Raw genomic sequence first — 19,833 nt, forward strand, 5'->3', positions numbered from 1 at the left:
AATACTATTTTCCACTCTTTTGCTGTCCAATGGCGGTATTTCTTTGCAAACTCTAAGCGACTTCTTTGATTGCGTTCAGAGAGTAATGGCTTCATCCTTGAAATTCTTTCAAAGAGTCCTGCCTCGCGTAATCGTAGTTTTACGGTAACTACAGATAGTGCATCTGAGCTTTCACTAAAAATTGCAATTCGAATTTGTTTTACCGTCTTGTGGGGATCCTTTTTTGAATCGCGGATAATTAACTCGTCCTTCCGAAGAGTAGATTTTCGATCTCTCTTTTTTCTTGGAACTTGTTTTGTCATTTTATTCTTGTTGAAATACCTAACTGCATTAAATAAAACCAACCGCTTGGGGAAATTTAGGGTTTTTTCTATGTCTCCGTAAGATTTCCCATCCTGGTACATCTGTACGATAACATCCCTAATATCCTTATCACAAGACCTGTGCTTACTCATTTTTTTTCACTAAAATTATTTATTTCCTTAATAGTAACTTATTTTAATAAAAATATAAATATTTAGTTACCTGAACATAACTAATTTCTAAGAAATCTTAAGAATTCTACACGCGTTGCTAATTATATGCACGACCATTTTACTCACTATTGCATAAAAGTCCTCAACTATTTCAGAATAACGGGATTTTTTGCAAAAAAAAATGTCAGCTAAATCTGACCATACTTTCATAGAAGATAATTCAAAATAAAATTATATTTGTACCCTTAAAAATTTTTCACAAATCGTCATTTAATTTATAGGGACAAGTCGTTGTTAATTAGTTGCACGCATCTGTATGTAGGGTGGCCCTTAGTTGTATGGAGGAAAAAAAAATATTCTGGATTCTCGATCGCACCCCCTAGAAATATGCGAATAGCCCAAAAATTAGTATATACAAAGTTTTGGGTCAATCAAAAAAGGTTTAGAGGTTGCGCAAGGAGCTTGAAATCCTGAAAAATTAAGAATTTTTGCCATTTTTATGTCTCAGACTTCCATATTTCAAAGCCACACTATCCCTTGCTGGTTTTCCATACCGTAATAAGATCTGCATTTTATTACCTTTCTAAAATTACCACAATCTTAAAAATCGGTTGATTGATGATAAAGTTACAGAAATACAAATATGAAAGTAAATTAAATGTGTTGCACGTGCATTCTCAAGCGTCGCATGCTCGTGGTATACCGTTATAACGGTTCTAATGTCATAAAAATTTATATTCTGTATTGCTAAAAGCTAGTGTGCTAACGTAGTCGCAAAAGTGAGTACAGAGAAATCGTGGCGTGTAGACAATTTAATTTGCAAAATATTATAAAAATGAGTGAATATAATTTTCGGTCGAAAATTTACTTAATTGGAACGTCAAGCTCTCAAATTCTTGGTGCAAAACTACCATCAAATAAACAAGTGTTATCAGTTTTTTTTCATAATCATAACATAGTGAAATTATCAATTCGTAAGAGTGCTAGATTGACTATAAAAGAAGTGTCCGTATTTTGGGAAAAAGCAAGAATACCAATTAGAGATGAAAAACACTGCATTGACAAGTTGGAAAATATGCATAGAGAATGGCAAGCTATTGGAAAAAGTAAAAATCGGCCTAGTGAAAAGCAAAAACAAAAAGTAAAGCAATTTAGTGAAATGTTAGATGATTTATTTGATATTGCTCATGCTAATGCATTACAACTAATTAAAATTGACACCGACAAAAAGTTTTTGATAAATCAACGAAGAAAGGGGCGACCAGGATGTTTTGGTGTTGTTGATACCAAAACTGCCCAAAAAGAGAAAAGAAAGGCAGCGATTTTAGAAGAACAAATGAGAAGAAAGATAAGAGTGGTAGACAATATGGAAAACGAAAATGAGGCAATTAACACAGGGATGTATTTGAATGAAACTGTAATTTGAATGGGGTGACATTTATGTACTTGTAGCAGGAGAATTGTCTTCAGACAGTGATGATGTGCATACAAGTTTGGAAAGTGAGATGGAAGAAGATTCTCATCCATCATGCTCCACTTCCATCAAAAATCGAGGAACGAAGTACGTCTTCACTGAAAGAATCGTATCTGCCCTAGATAAATGCAAAATTAGTGATCGTTCAGCAATGCATATTGTCACTGCCGTTGCTGAAGCACTAGGACATAATACAAATGAACGCATAATAAACCGTACGTCATTGCAGCGCCAAAGGCATTTAAATCGGTTAAAAAAATCAGAAAACAACAAAGAAAACCTCAAGGTAAGTCGTGTACGGATTAGATCATTGAATCGCGGTATTCGGGTAATAAAACTCTCAAACAAATTTTCTTACATATGTATATCCCTTGAAATTTTTTAATTAAAAAAATATACATTACATCTATATAGCACTTGAATGAACAAATTTTGAATGGTAATTTTTTTTAAATAGATACACTGTGGCACTTTGCATTGGGATGGAAAACTCCTTCCGGAAATAACAGGTCGAGAAAAGGTGGAACGACTTCCAGTTGTTGTTACTGACAGGAATGGCGAACACTTAATAGGGGCTCCAAAACTATATGCTGCAACGGGCTCAGAAATAGCTGATACGCTGTACGAACTGATATTTGAATGGGACTTGAAGGATCATATTGTGGCCTGTTGTTTTGATACGACATCGACTAACACGGGCGTAATAAAAGGAGCTGCAACGTTGTTAGAAAAAAACTTGAGCGAAAGCTTTTGTATCTACCTTGTCGGCATCATATATATGAAATATTGTTGAGAGGGGTTTTCGAGTGTTATTTTCCCGTAAATACGAGTAAAGACGTCCAATTGTTTCGCCGGTTTCAAGAGAATTGGGAAAATATTGATAAAAACAATTTTAAAGACTTGTTACAAAACAATGAATTAAATTTACTTTTGAATGATAACGTAGATACTATTTTAAATTTTTGTAAGGAAGAGATGAAAAAGAAAATAGTTAGAGATGACTATAGGGAATTATTGGAATTGACGTCTATATGTCTAGGAGCAAATAACGGCGTAAAATTTCGTGTACCAGGTCCAACTCATCATGCGCGGTGGATGGCTAAGGCATTATATTGCTTAAAGATCTATTTATTTCGTGAACAGTTCAAACTAACGGAATATGAAGAGAATTCGTTAGCAAGTATATGCGCATTTATTATAAGATTCTACGTTAAGCTTTGGTTTAACTGCACCAATCCATCTAAAGCACCTCTTCAAAACTTATCTTTTATTAAAGAAATTCACGAGTATAGAAATGTTAATAAAATAATCTCTGAAATCGCAATAAAAAAATTTTGTAAACACCTCTGGTACCTGTCTGAAGAATGTATTGCATTGACATTATTCGACGATGACGTTTCTTATGCCATGAAACAAAATATTGTGGAAAAAATTAAAAACATCGACAACTGCGACAAGGAAACGGAAAATGTAAAGAGGGTACACATAAGATCCAGTGAAATCAATGAATTTATAAGAAAAGAACTACATGATTTTGTAACAGCAAATACAATTGATTTTTTTGGACGGTTTGGGATTTCACCTCAATTTCTGCAGGTAGATCCACTTTATTGGAAGGATACAGAAACCTATCAAAAAGCTAAGGATATTGTTATAAATATAAAAGTGGTTAACGACACAGCAGAACGTGGAGTAAAACTCATGGAAGAATATAATAGAATACTAACAAATGACGAACCATTCGCTTTCTTCAAAATTAAAAAAAAAGTTAAGTAAGGCTTTGAGACGTCGTTCTTGTGTTTTAACAAAAACAAAGTTATTATCTACGAATCAGTTAAAAATGAATCAAACAATTTAAAGTCGTAATATTTTTTAAGAATAATCTATTTAACAAATTTAATATTACTCACATTAAATTCATCGTTTTACGTGTCAATCCTTTTTAAATTCATAGCTATAAATAAGATAATACAGAAAGTAATAACACTTAATGATCATAAATGTTATGACACCTATTTGAGTTTTGTCATGATTATGAGTTTTACAGAAATATTTATCTCCCGATGAAAATACGTTTGATATTTTTTTATCTGATGCATCCGTGATCTGTATTCGAGAGATTGCTAAGAGATTGAAAATAATTAACTATGAAATTACTATAAGAGAATGTTTATATTATATGTTAATTTGGCCGTTCTTCGTCGTAATGATGAATACTCAACACATTTGAATAGGTATATAAACTGTTGTTTTTCAAAAAAGGGCCTGTGTAATTTATGGAAAGTTTTATATAAAATAAAATACAATGTAATATTGTTTTATTTTTTTTATTTTGATTCTCAAACTCATCAATAATCACACTTTAACCATATACTCTCTACTTCTTTAATAAATTCTGGCCAGTAAAAATCAATGCCTTACAAAAATAATTTATGTTCGTGTTGTATGTATTTGAATGTATGTATGTATGTATGTATGAACATTAAAAACACACATAAATGCATACCACTAATTACACTTAGCTGTCTAGAAACAAATGTCCGTATATGGACTTACATTTGTATATCGTTCTATATTAGTTATTGTAACTACAAGTGGTTTTTCGATTTTGTTTATTTCTACCCTAGAATATTTGGAAAAATATTATGTTACATTTACATTTTTAGATATGTAAATGGGACTACATAGTTGAAAAGTACTCTAAAAAATCGTCGTCACCTTTATTAAGGTATGTATGTATATGTATATGCAGTGTTTAAAATATAATTCATATCAGAATTATTTTTTCGTATCTCATATATTTATGTACATATCCATCAGCGCTATATCGAGCTATAGTTACGTACTTGTATCTGAAAGGACTTCAAAGGGGTAGGGAGGTTTCCCTATGGAACTTATGACCCTTAATGTGTTTTAGTGTTTAACTATATTTCTAGATAAGATATGTGGTATGATTTCGGTTTCAGTTTGCATCCATTACGTTAAAATTTGAATTATTTTAGTATATAATTGAAGACTTCTTCGTACGATATAAAATAAATGGAACCAGAAAAATGTTACCAAAATTATACTGATATCTAAATGCTTTACTTGTGTTTATTCCTTTCAAATAACACAATATTTGTTTGATTTTATACGATGTGTATTTATATGGATATTGCATTCTTTCCTGGATACTACACTCGCTATATTTGAGATTGTCAATATGTTTCTTAAAAAAAAAACTATTTAATATAAATATTTGTTCAGTTATTTTGTGAATGTATGTGCGAACACTTTTTTCTACAATATGTTTTTACTTATAATTATGTACATCACTTTTCCATATTAAATTACTGACGAAAAAATAATTTAAAAATGTATGTATGTATATTAAGCCAATCGCCAATTTACATTTGCATATGTATTTGTGTATTATTTGTGTAAAATTGTACACATTTATGGATTTAAATCCATACAATACGTTACCATTAGCTATGGTCTTAATTTTAAAGTCTTTTACATTCGGTATGAAATGTCAATGGAAGTCTATAATCCAGCTTTATATACGCCAACCTTGTTCATCATCTACATTTGAATCTGTGTCGGATGGTTCTTCGCCATACATATCGGCCAATTTACGGAATCGTGGCCCGAAATTCGATAAATAATCAAAATTGAGATCACCATCATCAGTGCAGGAGGCTAGACTAGAAAGACTGCCATCCGAGTTACCATCACCTTCGTACGCGTAGTTCCGCACATCATCCACCGGATACGTGCCGGCTTCCCGATCACAATTCTCTTTTTTATCACCCAAAAAGCCGCCAATATCGGGAATTTCATTATTTGGATCTTTCATTGATTGTAAGGTATGTGGATCTTTGTACAACTTCTCTTCGTAGAAAGGTTGCGAGCGCAACACGTTAAGATCATAGTCGGTGTCTCGCTCACCACCGCCCTCATCTTCGTAATTGATTATTGTTTCTCTTATATCGTCAATATCCTTTTCATGCCAACCATTCTTTTGCTTCTTCTGTACTACCACAGCCAATAAAATAATCAGCAGAAGAAGTATGCATGCCACAATAGCAATGATAAAGTTGCGGTCAATGCCGAAACTAACGGCCACAGCAACTGCGCGCTGACAACCAGAATCGATGTTACGTGATATTGCAGGCGCTCCCAAATTGTATGTATGATTATTGATCGTCAAGTTACGTATGCAACCGAAGAAACCTTGACGGCTCGGCGTATATGTCCAGTTCAGTTTTCCACCTAGCTGCAAGAGATCCACTGGTGTGCCACCAAGTTGCAATGGCGAATTAACATTTAAGAACTCATTGGGACCTTGCGGTGCTCCCAAACTAATACAAGTTGATAGCCGGCAATTGTCGACAATCATTTCAATACTGGTTCGTTGTAATATAATGTCCAACTGATAAGATTTGCCGACCTGTAGCTGAATGTGCCGATGCTCAATACGTATGGCACCTGAACCATAGTCCACAGTAAGTGTGGGATAACCCTTTATCAACTCTAGTGACAAGAAGTCAGATAGTGGCAACAAAGGATTATAATTTAGCGGTCCAAGATACATAATTAGACCCTGGTCAGTTTGCGGCGCTACCTCGAAGCTGATTTTAGTGTTTTCGCATGGCGATATGGGCTCGTAAAATGCATAGCCATTACCATAGAACCCAACCGATACTAATTCACAGTGGGGTCCGGTAAAACCGTCTATGCAATCGCACATGTCGTTCTCTCCAATGCGCGGAGTTCCACCATTGAGACAGTAAGTGCTTATTCTTGCCTCACAAACGCAGTGCCATTCAATAAAGGCGGTCACGCCAACAAACGACGAAGTATTCGAGTATATCATATAAGGAATATTCGATTTATGCAGCGTGTTCATGCACGATGATTCGCATTTGTACTTTTCAATAAGACATTCGTCAATGTTAACCATTAGCATTTGTAAACCCAACTCGTTCTCGAGTTTTTGTTGGTTCTGCGCCACAATGCCATTCAATTTTTCTGGTGCATAATACGGTGAGCCATGTGCTGAATAACGAACATCTAATGTGTTATTGGCATTTTGCAATACCGTGAACACATCTACATTTGTAACGGAAGTATTGAATAGTTTTGCAAGTGAATATTGTAGGCGATCTTTTATTGAAAGAGAATCGTCAGCTTGAGCGTCGCGTGGCACACTGATAAAACTCTCCTTGGTAATGTTGTAGAAACGAATGCTGCCACTTTTGTCTACAGCTTCTTCAGGCAGTTCACGTACAATAACAGTAACATCAGCATCTACCGAATGACGTGGTATAAAGGTAGATTCCTCAGTAACAACAAACTCAAGCAGATATTCACCCTCTTGTGTTCGCTCCAGCATTGTTATCATGCCAGTGTTTGGATTTAAGCGGAAATTATCATGGGGAAAGCCATTTTTCCAACGAAACTCTTTGTCATCAAGATCCCAATCGTCAGGGTCGTCAACAAAAACACGGCCCACATCGGTGTCAGGCGCCTCACCTTTATAGTTGTAAATGAAAATACGCGAAGAACCCTCTGACATAGCATTGTCATTGTCGTCACCTATAATCAAATGCAAAATGCTTACTTTGCTTTGTTTTGGTTTTCCGGAATCGCTTATTCTTATAGGTATATAATACTCTTTTTGTTCTTCCCGATCGAATTGTACATTTGCGAATAGGTAATCGTTGTCGATGCTAAATTTGGTTTTAATATCTGCGGATGCCTCACTATCGATGCCGAACGTATATGGTGGTCCATTCTGTGGTTCGTCATAATCATTTGCCTGTAATTGCACAACTTGCCCAGGATTACGATTCTCTTGCCAAATTACAGGCATTGTATTCACCAAAAAGGGCGCATTATCGTTTATATCCTGCAGATTGATGATCAAATGTGTAACAGATTTCAAGCCCTGTCCATCTTCATCCACTGCCGCGATTAACACCTGCCAACTCTTGTGACCATCAGGAGGGTCACGGTCTAACGGTTGTATTAGTTTTAAACAGCCATCATTATCTATGGTTATCATCTTTTTCTGTTCCTCCTTAACCACTGAATATTTGATATGTTGATCTGCTGAACGATCCTTTATATCCGGATCATAGGCTTCAATATTCAATATACAATAGTCAAAAACCATTTCTTCTTGTATGGTTTTCGAATATTTCTCTTTAAATTCTGGAGGATTATCGTTGACGTTAGCTATTTTTATTTTTACAGTGGCATAGTCATCATAAATCCCATCAAACGCACGAATTTTTAACACATATTCGGTGATATTTTCGTAATCAAGTCGCTGATTAACTGTTATTTGGCCTGTCTTTTTTTCAATTTTGAAAGCATTTCCAACATTTCCACTTTCGATTGTGTATACAATTTGTGCTGTATTATCTTCGTCAACAGCTTCTACCTCGATCACCATAAAATTTATGTTGGCATCTTCGGGTAAACTGTCATGTACATATTCGGCTAACTGAAAATGTGGCTTATGATCGTTTTTGTCCGCTATTTCAATGCGAAAAACTTGTTGCCCTCGATTTGGTTCACCGTTGTTATACAAACTAGAAGGTGAATTATCACTTGCGATAACTTTCACATTGTAAAAATCACGCTCCTCACGATCGAATGTGGTCAGCGCAGTTATATTACCAGTATGGGGATCAATTTTGAAATACTCTCGGTTATCCGCCAACTCAAAAGACACAATATTATTTGCTTCTGTACCGTCCATATCGAAAGCACGTACCTGCATTACAGGTGTACCTGGTAGTTCATTCTCAAGCAATGTACCTTTGTTCACTTCCGTAAAATATGGTATGTTATCATTTACATCGACAACTTTAACTTTAATGACATGCTCTGCAACTAAATCGTATGTATTGCGCGCAATCATCGTTAGTGTGTATTCCGTTACCGATTCATAATCGAGCAGTTTGCCTAAACCAATCGTAACCGTAGTACCCGTTTGATTGAACACAAATGTCTTTTTACTATTCGTTTGCTCTGTACGACCGGTAACTAATTCAAATATAACTTCTGGTTTATCGGGAACATTAGAAACGGCTCGCAAAGTTGCGATGGGCGTGGAATAGTTCATATAGTCCTCTTTCAAATATATAGGATCTTCGATGGGGTCAACAAACGATGGTGGCTTCTTCGACGATTCAACAACACGAATACGAACTTCAATTTGTGATTCTTGTTTGGAATCTGGACTTATTGGACTACTTGGATTATACGCACTAACAGTAATTGTATAATATTGTCCGGGACGCTTATCTATTGGACGGTTTAGATAAATAATTCCGGCTGCTTTATCGATTTTAAAGTACAAATGATCACGAACAGGTAGGATTTCATATTCGATAATACTGTTATTGCCATCATCCAAGTCACTGGCTGAGATGCGCATTACAATTGCATCAGGCTGCAAAGAGAACAAAACAGAAAGCCAAAATTCAAGTAAGGATATCCAAAGGTATAATAATTTTATGAGCATAAAAATAATGGATTTTCTCGACTAGCCTATAACATATTCATATATACATATGTATATTATATAAATAAAAATGTGTTTGTGTTGACATACACCAAATTTTAATCGGTGAGTCTAACTTTCACAAATTGGTATCGACTTAAGTGCGGAAATGACCGCCAACTGCATGGATAGGTAAACGATACGTGAAACACTCACAAAGGAAACGTTAAATATGCGTTAAAAGGTTAATTATTGGCACTGTTAAATAAATTTGTAATTAATTTTGGCATATAAAATTGTGTAATTTATTTAATACTTTCCTTTAGATGCGCCCATATTAAATAATAGACACACATCTCAGCTAATTTCTTTTGTGATTATGCTCTGATGCCTTCAAGTTACATTAAAAAATAATTAGAGTAAAAATTACAATGACAAGACTCAGCACGTATTTTTCTGCGACATTGCGCAATGAAACTCAGATGCAAAAGGTTTCCATGCACTAAAAGAATGAGTGCTAACAAGGTGTTCGCTGGTGCATTGAACTTTGGAACTGGAATGCTTACAAGAATAAAAAATACCTGGTAGAAAAGCAGCCCACATCTCTAAGTAAGCTCAAAGCAAATGTTACATGTATTATGCATATTTATGTACCTCTGTATATACAGTATTGGAAAAAACTAAAGCAACCCCTATATTAAAAAAAAAAAACAAGAAAAAAGGTTAACTTCGGCTGCACCGGAGCTAATATATCCTTCACAGGTGCATTTCTTTGAGTAACTATGTGCCCAGTTTGTATGGAAGCTATATGCCATAGTAATCCGATCTGAACAATTTTTTCGGAGATTATGTTATTATTTTAAGCAATAATCCATGTCACATTTCGTGAAGATACCACGTCAAATGCGAAAGTTTTCCATACAAGCCCTTGATTCCGATCGTTCGGTTTGTATATAGCTGCCATACTATAGTAAGCCGATCTGAACAATTTCTTCCGATATTACATTATTTCTATGAACAATAACTCATACCAAATTTTGTGAAAATACATATGTATATCGTCAAATGAGAAAGTTTCCCATGCAAGCATTTGATTCCGATCATTCAGTTTGTATGGCAGCTATATGTTATAGTGGTCCGATATCGGCAGTTCCGACAAATGAGCAGCTTCTTGAACAGAAAATGACGTTAGCAAAATTTCAAAACGATATCTTAAAAACTGAGAGACTAGTTTGTATATATTTTCATACCAATGAAAATTAACAATCAGCCTCGGATGAGAGACACCCCCTTTTGATGACGACCATGGCAAACGAAATAAGGACTACGAATTGAGGGCATGTACCTGGAATGTCCGGTCCCTTAATTGGAAATGTGCCGCTCTCCAGCTGGTTGATGTCCTCGTGAAAATAAAGGCTGACATCCGAGTACTATCATTCACTCCGGTTAATGAACGTCTAGCCACAATCCGCATCAAAGCGAGGTTCTTCAACATATCGCTGATTTGCGCCCACGCCCCGACGAATGAGAAGGACGATGTGACCAAAGATGCCTTCTATGAACGCTGGAGCGCACTTATGAAGCCACCAACCAGATCGGTCATGTTGTGATAGACGGAAGACACGTATCCAGTGTTCTAGACGTGCGTACGCTCCGAGGTCCTAACATCGACTCGGACCACTATCTTATTGCAGCCAAGATTAGCCCGCCTATGTGCAGCAAAAAACGCACGTCAACAAACACAAGGAAGGTTCGACGTCGAAAAGCTGCAATCACTACAGACAGCCGAACGATTTTCTACTCGGCTTGCACTCCTGCTCTCTGAGCGCACTCGTGAACAAATTGGTATAAGGGAATTTCGTCTATCTTGGAGCCAGCGTAAACACCACCAACAATGTCAGCCTGAGACGGCATTTCAAACTCCTTACGTACAGCTGCAACCGAAACCATTGGTTTTCGGAAAATGCAAAAGAACAGCTGGTACGACGAGGAGTCCCGTGTTGCAGCGGAGAGAAAACAGACTGCCTACCTCGCAACGTTACGATCGACCACAACACGTTCGGGATGGGATAGATACCGAGAGTTGAAGAGGGAAGCGAGACGCATTTGCAGACAGAAAAAGAAAGAGGCCGAAATGCGTGAGTATGAAGAGCTTGATAAGCTGGCCGACAGGGTTAATGCTCGAAAATTCTACGAAAAAATGCGGCGGCTTACAGAAGGTTTCAAGACCGGAGCATACTCTTGTAGAACCCCCCAAGGTGATCTAGTCACCGATGCCCAGAGCATACTTAAATTATGGAGGGAACACTTCTCCAGCCTGCTGAATGGCAGTGAAGGTACCCGATTCCCCAATCGATGACGATGGAGCAGACGTTCCATTGCCCGACCATGAAGAAGTTCGAATAGCAATTACCCGCCTGAAGAACAACAAAGCGGCGGGGGCCGATGGATTGCCGGCCGAGCTATTCAAACACGGCGGCGAAGAACTGATAAGGAGCATGCATCAGCTTCTTTGTAAAATGTAAAGCATGCCCAACGATTGGAATTTAAGTGTGCTATGCCCAATCCATATAAAGGGAGACCCCACAATCTGCGCCAAATACCGTGGGATTAGCCTCCTCAACATCGCATATAAGGTTCTATCGAGCGTATTGTGTGAAAGATTAAAGCCCACCGTCAACAAACTGATAGGACCTTATCAGTGTGGCTTTACACCTGGCAAATCAACAAGCGACCAGATATTCACCATGCGCCAAATTTTTTAAAAGACCCGTGAAAGTAGAATCGACACACACCGCTTCTTCGTCGATTTCAAAGCTGCTTTCGACAGCACGAAAATATGCTGCCTTTATACTGCGATGTCTGAATTTGGTATCCCCGCAAAACTAATACGGCTGTGTAAACTGACGTTGAGCAACACGAAAAGCTCCGTCAGGATCGGGAAGGACCTCTCCGAGTCGTTCGATACCAAACAAGGTTTCAGACAAGGCGACTCCCTATCGGCCGACTTCTTCAACCTGCTGCTGGAGAAAATAATTCGAGCTTCAGAACGTAATCGAGCAGTTACAATCTTTTATAAGAGTGTACAGCTGCTGGCGTATGCCGATGATATTGATATCATCGGCCTCAACACCCGCGCCGTTAGTTCCGCTTTCTCCAGACTGGACAAGGAAGCAAAGCAAATGGGTCTGGCAGTGAACGAGAGCAAGACGAAATATCTCCTGTCATCAAACAAACAGTCGTCGCACTCGCGACTTGGCTCTCACGGCACTGTTGACAGTCATAACTTTGAAGTCGTAGATAATTTCGTCTATCTTGGAACCAGCGTAAACATCACCAACAATGTCAGCCTGGAAATCCAACGCAGGATAACTCTTGCCAACAGGTGCTACCTCGGACTAAGCAGGCAATTGAGAAGCAAAGTCCTCTCTCGACGAACAAAAACCAAACTCTATAAGTCACTCATAATTCCCTTCCTGCTACATATATAGTGCAGAGGCCTGAACGATGACAACAACTGATGAGTCGACGTTGCGAGTTTTCGAGAGAAAAGTTCTGTGAAAGATTTATGGTCCTTTGCGCGTTGGCCACGGTGAATATCGCATTCGATGGAACGATGAGCTGTATGAGATACATATATGACGACATTGACATATGTAGTTCAGCGAATTAAAAGACAGCGTCTACGCTGGCTAGGTCATGTTGCCCGAATGGACGAAAACACTCCAGCTCTGAAAGTATTCGACGGAGGACCCGCCGGGGGTAGCAGAGGAAAAGAAAGACCTCCACTCCGTTGGAAGGACCAAGTGAAGAAGGACCTGGCTTCGCTTGGAATATCCAATTGGCGCCACGTAGCGAAAAGAAGAAACGACTGGCGCGCTGTTGTTAACTCGGCTATAATCGCGTAAGCGGTGTCTACGCCAATAAAAAAGAAGTTCGTATATATACAGACAGACGGACAGGCAGACAGACGGACATAGCTAAATCGACTCAGCTCAACATACTGATCATTTATATATATGTATACTTTATAGGGACTCTGGCGCTTCCTTCTGGGTGTTACAAACTTCGTGACAAACTTAATATACCCTGTTCATGGTATACAAATAAGTTCAACTTTAAATGCATTTCAATAAAATATGACTTATCAAGAACATTTGGACACTTAACGGGACATATATTAAAGTTTTGCCATCATTTTAGGCAGTGACTTTTACAGTGTAGTAGTATTAAAAAAACGAAAATCATAAAAGACAGATATTAGTCAGAATTTAACGATACAATAATAAATGATTGCAATAAAAGATTGTAGATTGATTGTAAAATATTTTAATAACCGATGTTTGCTACAGCCTAATGCTGTCTTAAATCAAGAGACAAGGCCACGTTTTTAAAAACTAATCATGAATTTTACGATATCAGTAATAGAAAATTATTAAGAAATAATTTTAAAAATATAACAAAGATGTAAAAGAAAGGCATTATTTAGAGAATTGAAAATAACAATTTTTTGACACCAATTTTAAAGAAAATAAATACTAAAAGTTTTATGTGTTTTAATTAAAAAGCAATTCAAAACAAGTAATGAAGGTCGGATGTAACCAAATATTTTTATTCTCGCAACTTAGCTTGGGGAAAACTTTGGGAAACCAGGTGTTGGCAAAACCTTATATTAAACTATGGAAATTATTGGCCTGATTTCATTAATTTTAGAAAAAAGGAATACATCGTTATTAATAGATTCCTTCTGAATTTCTATAAGATTTCTTATATATTGATATAATACGATATATGTATATTATATATTAAAACGATAGGTGTGGTATAAAGTCAACCGGATGTTAGGACAATTTTTTTTATATTACGTATGTATATGTGGACAAAGGGAAGTATTGACCGGCTTTTACCCATTTTTTGGCACAAGGGCATGCTGTCATCACAAAAATATTCTTCCCGAATTTCAAGACTGTTCGAATGGCAGTCCTTGGCCGTATAAAAACGTGGATCCATTCAGGTTATTTAGACCCGACAGTCGTTATAACGGGGTCCACATATTTGGCGTAGATTATACCGGGTTTTCCAATAGGGATGGTATGGATTTTTTCGTTGCAATCAATAATGTTAACAATTTTATCATGGAAAGATATTTACAAAAAGAATGTTTAAAAACTATTAAATTTTATTATCAAAATAACCGTTCACCTATTGCAACTTTTCGTGCGCTTTTGCCATTTTATGGTCACAATAACCATTTGTTAAAGAGTTCGAGCGAACATTTTCTTTACATAATGTTCCAATATCAATAAAACAAAGAATAGTAGTTCAGGCAAGCGTTGCTGAAGACTGTAATTTGTCGATTCTAAGACGTTACCAAGAATTGGGACTGTCTCAAACCACAATATGGCAGATTTTGAGAAATGATTTGGGCTTGCATCAGGTCACCGTAAACGTCGTGAATTTGCGGTACGGTAAATTAACAAAACTGTGCGAAGAAAATCCACAAATTATTCATGAACTACCATTACATACACCTAAATTATGTGTATATACAATTAAAATGACAGTTTGGTGTGGTTTTAGTCTGGTGGAATCATTGCTCCGTACTTCTTTCGGAATGAAGTTGATGACACCGTTATTCGATTATTTCAAGAAAATGTAACATTGAATGGCCTCTAAGGAGTTGAGTATAAAGACCATTTGCCTACTTCTTGTGGGGTTATTTGAAGTCATTGGTTTTTAGCAATAAACCAGTCTCTCTTCAAGTTTTACAAGTCAATATTGAACGTGCTATTCATGACACACGACATGATTTAATAGATAAGGTACTCGATTGGCTTATCGAATTCGTGGCACAATTCCGATTTCTTTGGCGCCGCGATTTGAAAGTAATGTTGGAAAGAGGAAGTCCTCCTGATCCCGCAAACGCTTAGTTTACGAGATATTCGACCTTAAAGTTCAAAAATTCCCAAATATCGAACATTTCAACAAGCTATTTTACCGCATTAAACACACTTTACTCACATTTTTCACTTCAAATTAATTAAATTAAACTATAAACTTTTAAATAAATCCACATTTTACACTTTTGACAGTTTTTTTTACCGAAGAAATCTTTTTAATAATTACATTTTACACTCGTAGTGAACATCATGTGTGTGCTAAAAATGGAGCGCTGCCATATTATAATAAGGAAATTCGCTGAAATTTCTTTTTTCCCAAAAATTCCTCTATCCATTCATATGGAAATGTTCTTTATTTAATTTAATAAAGAAATTTAACTAGTTTATAACGAAAACTCAAATTTTGTTTCAAAATCAGTGCAAGATAACCAAAAAATATAACCACTTTATAACGAAACTCAATATATTTTTTTTTTTATTTTAACGCAGAAAGGAGTACTACGCGAAAGTACTTCAGTCACCCCGGGTATTCGCTCGATCAGGGTTATTTTTTAAAGCGCGGTCGAAGGCCGCCAACGCCGTAAATAGTACTACGCGAAAGTACTTCAGTCACCCCGATATGATATAAATTTTATAATATTATTATAGATTTTTACTTATTTGTGTTTATTAAAAATAAATCACATATTATATATGTACATATGTATATGGAAAAGTGTTCACAACTCAATTATAATTTGAAAAATGTTGAAAAATATTTTTTATTATAGTTAATATAGAAAAAGGAATCACGCGAAAAAACAAACAAAGAAAAATCGTTAAAAATCCTACATATTTGTTGTTTAAGATGTCGCAACGCTCGTTTTCCTCTTAATTGTAAACAATGTAACCTTTTCAACGATGAGTGTGCTAAGTGATTTTTAAATTAATAAATTTAGGTAAAATATAGCAAAATAAAAGTGAAATGTGAACTTATTTCAATGTTTAGAGTGTATATTTAAATAAACAGAGTGAAAAACGTGAAAAAAATTTAGTGAAACTTAGAGAAATACCATGTGTTATTAGTGCAACTTTTTGAACTTTTAATCGTGAATATTTTAAAAAATAAAAGTCATTTTTATATTATTTTTGGATATTTGGATATATGCATGTATAGTTTTAGTCCAATTTCGAAAATTTTTGGTCTAAGCTGATATATGTACATATCTAGAGAACATTAATTGTGCAAAATTTTAATCTAATAACTTCTTTCATGTAATCTCACACCAAATGGTGTGCCACGCCCCTTGTCAAATTTTTCACCTGAACCTACAAAGCCCTTTCCTACAATCTTGGTTGTGAAATATAAAGTTTGTGGGATTTATTTTGAGTTATCACACTTTTGGTAGTTTTCGTTATAACAGTTATACAAAAGGGGTGTCATTGTTATTATCTAAAATTACCAATTTTTACAGTACATGAATTAGTGCTATAAAACTTCTTCTTAGCAAATTAGGCGGTTAGCTTTAGGTAATTTATTTTTGCTCTATTCAATGGCAACTTGCCTTTGGCAAATTTACAATATACAGTTATGTAAAAAACAATAAAGTTTACATGAAATAAAAAAAAAAATCACATAACTTGAACAGACATTAGACATAAATGGATCAAATACAACCTACATTTGGGAACTATGAAGTCATTTTAAGAAAACTTTAACTACGACTAAAAACTAATTGTGATCAATTTAATATAAATAAAAGGTGAAAAAACTGTTTAGTGATGTGTTAGTGGATATAATATTGAATAATATGAATAAAATAAGAAAAATTAAATAGAAAAATGTCATAATTTATTCGTGAAAAATACGAATATCTCGCAAACTATAAGACTCCTGCGACAATATTTCAATATTGTATGTATTGACAAGTATGATTTATTTTCTACAGTATTTAGAATTGAGCAAAACATTTAGTCACAATTTTCACTTTTGTTACACACGACCGTATTATTAAGTTAAATAGCAGTAATCCAGGGTCCGCATATTTAACGCCTAATACCTTCGTAGTAAGAAGCAACTTTGTTTTGTCAACACTCTATACTCTTCTTCAAATTTAGTGTAATTATAAATGGATTATACATATGTATATGAAAATGCATACATATGTACATATATGTATTTAAGAGCACTCACCTGTTTATCTTCCGAAATAGACTCGTCATAACGCGCCTTATTAAAAACTGGAGCATTGTCATTTACATCTTCAATAATCACTTTAAATGTGCAAACATCATCTAATGTGGGATTGCCATTGTCAGTCGCCTGCACTGTTACATACACCATTTTTTCGTATGTCGGCTCATCGCGATCAAATCGATGAGTTGTTACAATTACCCCCGATTTGGGATCAATGTGAAACTTTGATCGCTCTGTAGCCGACTGAACAAGACTATATTTGATTTCTTGATCAAAGTCAGGATCTTCTGCTTGCACCATTATAACAAAAGTATTTTCAGGTTCCTCTTCCCTGACGGACGGTTTGTAGTTAGCACAATTTTTAAAAGCTGGTTTACGATTATCCGAATAATGCTTAGCACTGCTTTCGTGTGTCATCATGGAGGACGAAGACATGCCAAAATATATGGCAGAATTTCCTGTACGCGCTGCAGGTAAAGCCGAATAAAGTGAGCTAACGGAATCAGGAGAAGGGTTGGGTGAACGCCTTTGTCTGATAAAATAGTTTCCTCCAATCATCTGTGAGGAAAACTTATTTGAACTTAGTTCATCTTTTTGCAAATTGGATGGAATGTAAAACACGAAAAATGGGTCATCTCTGTGACTTGAGAGAGAATTGGACGCGCTGGAATAGCCGCAAACTAAAGTGGCTGTATGTAGATTTATTAAAGCTAACACAAAAACTAATGTGTGATACTTGTGCAGTTTTCGACATAAATGCTTTTTTGCTCGCTGGTGATATAGCCGATGATGTTGTAGTTGGTAAACTTGAGTTTCTGAGTGTAGTTGTGGAGACATTTCGTAGCATTACACTTTATGCACCCAAATAAAAATTGTATTATGTTTTAGATATTTAAAATAACTATTTCTTCGAACTTTTAAATAAAATATTAGTTATTTCATTTGTTACTGTTAAATCTTTTTTCGTTAAGGCACACAATTTTAAGGTAATCAATCCAGGGCGTGTGAGTCACCCAGTATTATATATTCATTCACCTTTCTTTTCTGCGTACGATCACGGCGCCGTTGTTGTTTTCTCAAGCACCAATTAAATTCTCTCCGACAAATATTTCATCGTACTTAGTATTGCTTAATTTATTTGAACCTTAATTTGAAACACGTATCGTTTGTACATTTCATAATCGTGGATATATTCAAACAGCAATTTCTTTTAATCTTCACCGTTTTATTTATGTACACATATTCTCACTAATCCTGGTGTCGTCGCACATAGCCCTGTTATAATTGTATGGAAACTGTGCTTTCAATAAATATGAAAAGCGGTTTAATAAGGCACACGAAAATACATCATGTATTCTTTATATTTAAATTACTCATGTATTTCATTTATGTTTAATATAATTTTTGCTATTTGTAAACACACCAACAATTAAAAACACAAACTTCACAATTTAGATATTTCCAAGTTGACTCTCTCCACTGATGCTTTTTGTTTTTTGTTAAACTCGTTTTTCATGTTTGCTTTGTTCTATAACTTCCAACATGCCTCTATTACATACATTTACTTGAAACAGGTAATTCCAGGTAAAAATAGTGGTTAATACGAACACTGTTGACACTCACACAGTCGGATCTATACGATGCGATGTGCGCTGCGCTTCCTACATTTAACCAACGTTTCACTTAAACAATAGAATACACATCATGTATACATTTATGAACGGTTACTCTTACTTCTGTAAATGTAGTTGTTCACGAATCCAACTTAACCGAAAGTTTTTACCAATGAAGTCGAAATTTTCACATTCACATTCACCTAAATTCCATTATATATTTCAAATTTGTAAAGTCTTACTCGAATACCGGTTTTGAAAAGCCTAAACGAACTTTTCGCACTGCATATTAATATTCAAAATTTACAACTCATATGGATAATACTTTAACCGTTTCTTTTATAATTCAAATTAACTTCACTCCTTCCACGAATCAGTCACACAAACACCAAGCACGCCACAGAAGCGGCACAAATTTACCTCAACCAATCTCGACGCTCGTTCAGCAACAAATGAGCTTCCACCAACAAAATAAATGCATTCACATAACCAGTGATGCCAGCTATATTGCAATATTTATATCATTCAGGGGTTGCTTTAAAGATGTGCCCTCTATTAAATCGAAATATTTCTTTATGTAAATTACTTAAATATCTAACATTTCTAGCTCATATTAATAGTCCACTTATTCTCCAACTATTAAATAGTTTTACGATATGTTTATTATTGGCATCTTTGTGCTGCAATCCACAA

General features: G+C 35.5%; 1 protein-coding gene across 3 annotated transcripts; it reads right to left on the reverse strand.

The window, feature by feature from the left end:
* Positions 1-4,261: 4,261 nt before the first annotated feature.
* On the reverse strand, positions 4,262-19,575 carry LOC126756403 (DE-cadherin). Of its 3 annotated transcripts, none has more exons than XM_050469454.1 (3): positions 19,561-19,575; positions 17,525-18,802; positions 4,262-9,400 (listed from the first exon to the last, which is right to left on the reverse strand). In XM_050469454.1, the coding sequence occupies exons 2-3, from the start codon at positions 18,362-18,364 to the stop codon at positions 5,492-5,494; spliced, it is 4,749 nt and encodes a 1,582-aa protein (XP_050325411.1). In that variant the 5' UTR covers positions 18,365-18,802; positions 19,561-19,575; the 3' UTR covers positions 4,262-5,491. The 3 variants fall into 3 exon arrangements, with proteins under 3 accessions (XP_050325411.1, XP_050325410.1, XP_050325412.1); XM_050469453.1 differs by lacking the exon at positions 19,561-19,575 and adding an exon at positions 19,262-19,554; XM_050469455.1 differs by lacking the exons at positions 17,525-18,802; positions 19,561-19,575 and adding an exon at positions 9,563-9,685.
* Positions 19,576-19,833: the final 258 nt, after the last annotated feature.

Source organism: Bactrocera neohumeralis, chromosome 4, assembly GCF_024586455.1.
Source record: "Bactrocera neohumeralis isolate Rockhampton chromosome 4, APGP_CSIRO_Bneo_wtdbg2-racon-allhic-juicebox.fasta_v2, whole genome shotgun sequence".
NCBI lineage: Eukaryota > Metazoa > Arthropoda > Insecta > Diptera > Tephritidae > Bactrocera > Bactrocera neohumeralis.

What these genes read in the sequence shown, in the direction of transcription:
- LOC126756403 (XM_050469454.1), bottom strand. Translation starts at nt 18,364, where the DNA reads ATGTCTCCACAACTACACTCAGAAACTCAAGTTTACCAACTACAACAT. An exon ending in CTATTTCGGAAGATAAACAG is followed by an intron (nt 9,401 to 17,524) that starts GTGAGTGCTCTT and finishes TTCTCTTTGCAG; the next exon opens with CCTGATGCAATTGTAATGCG.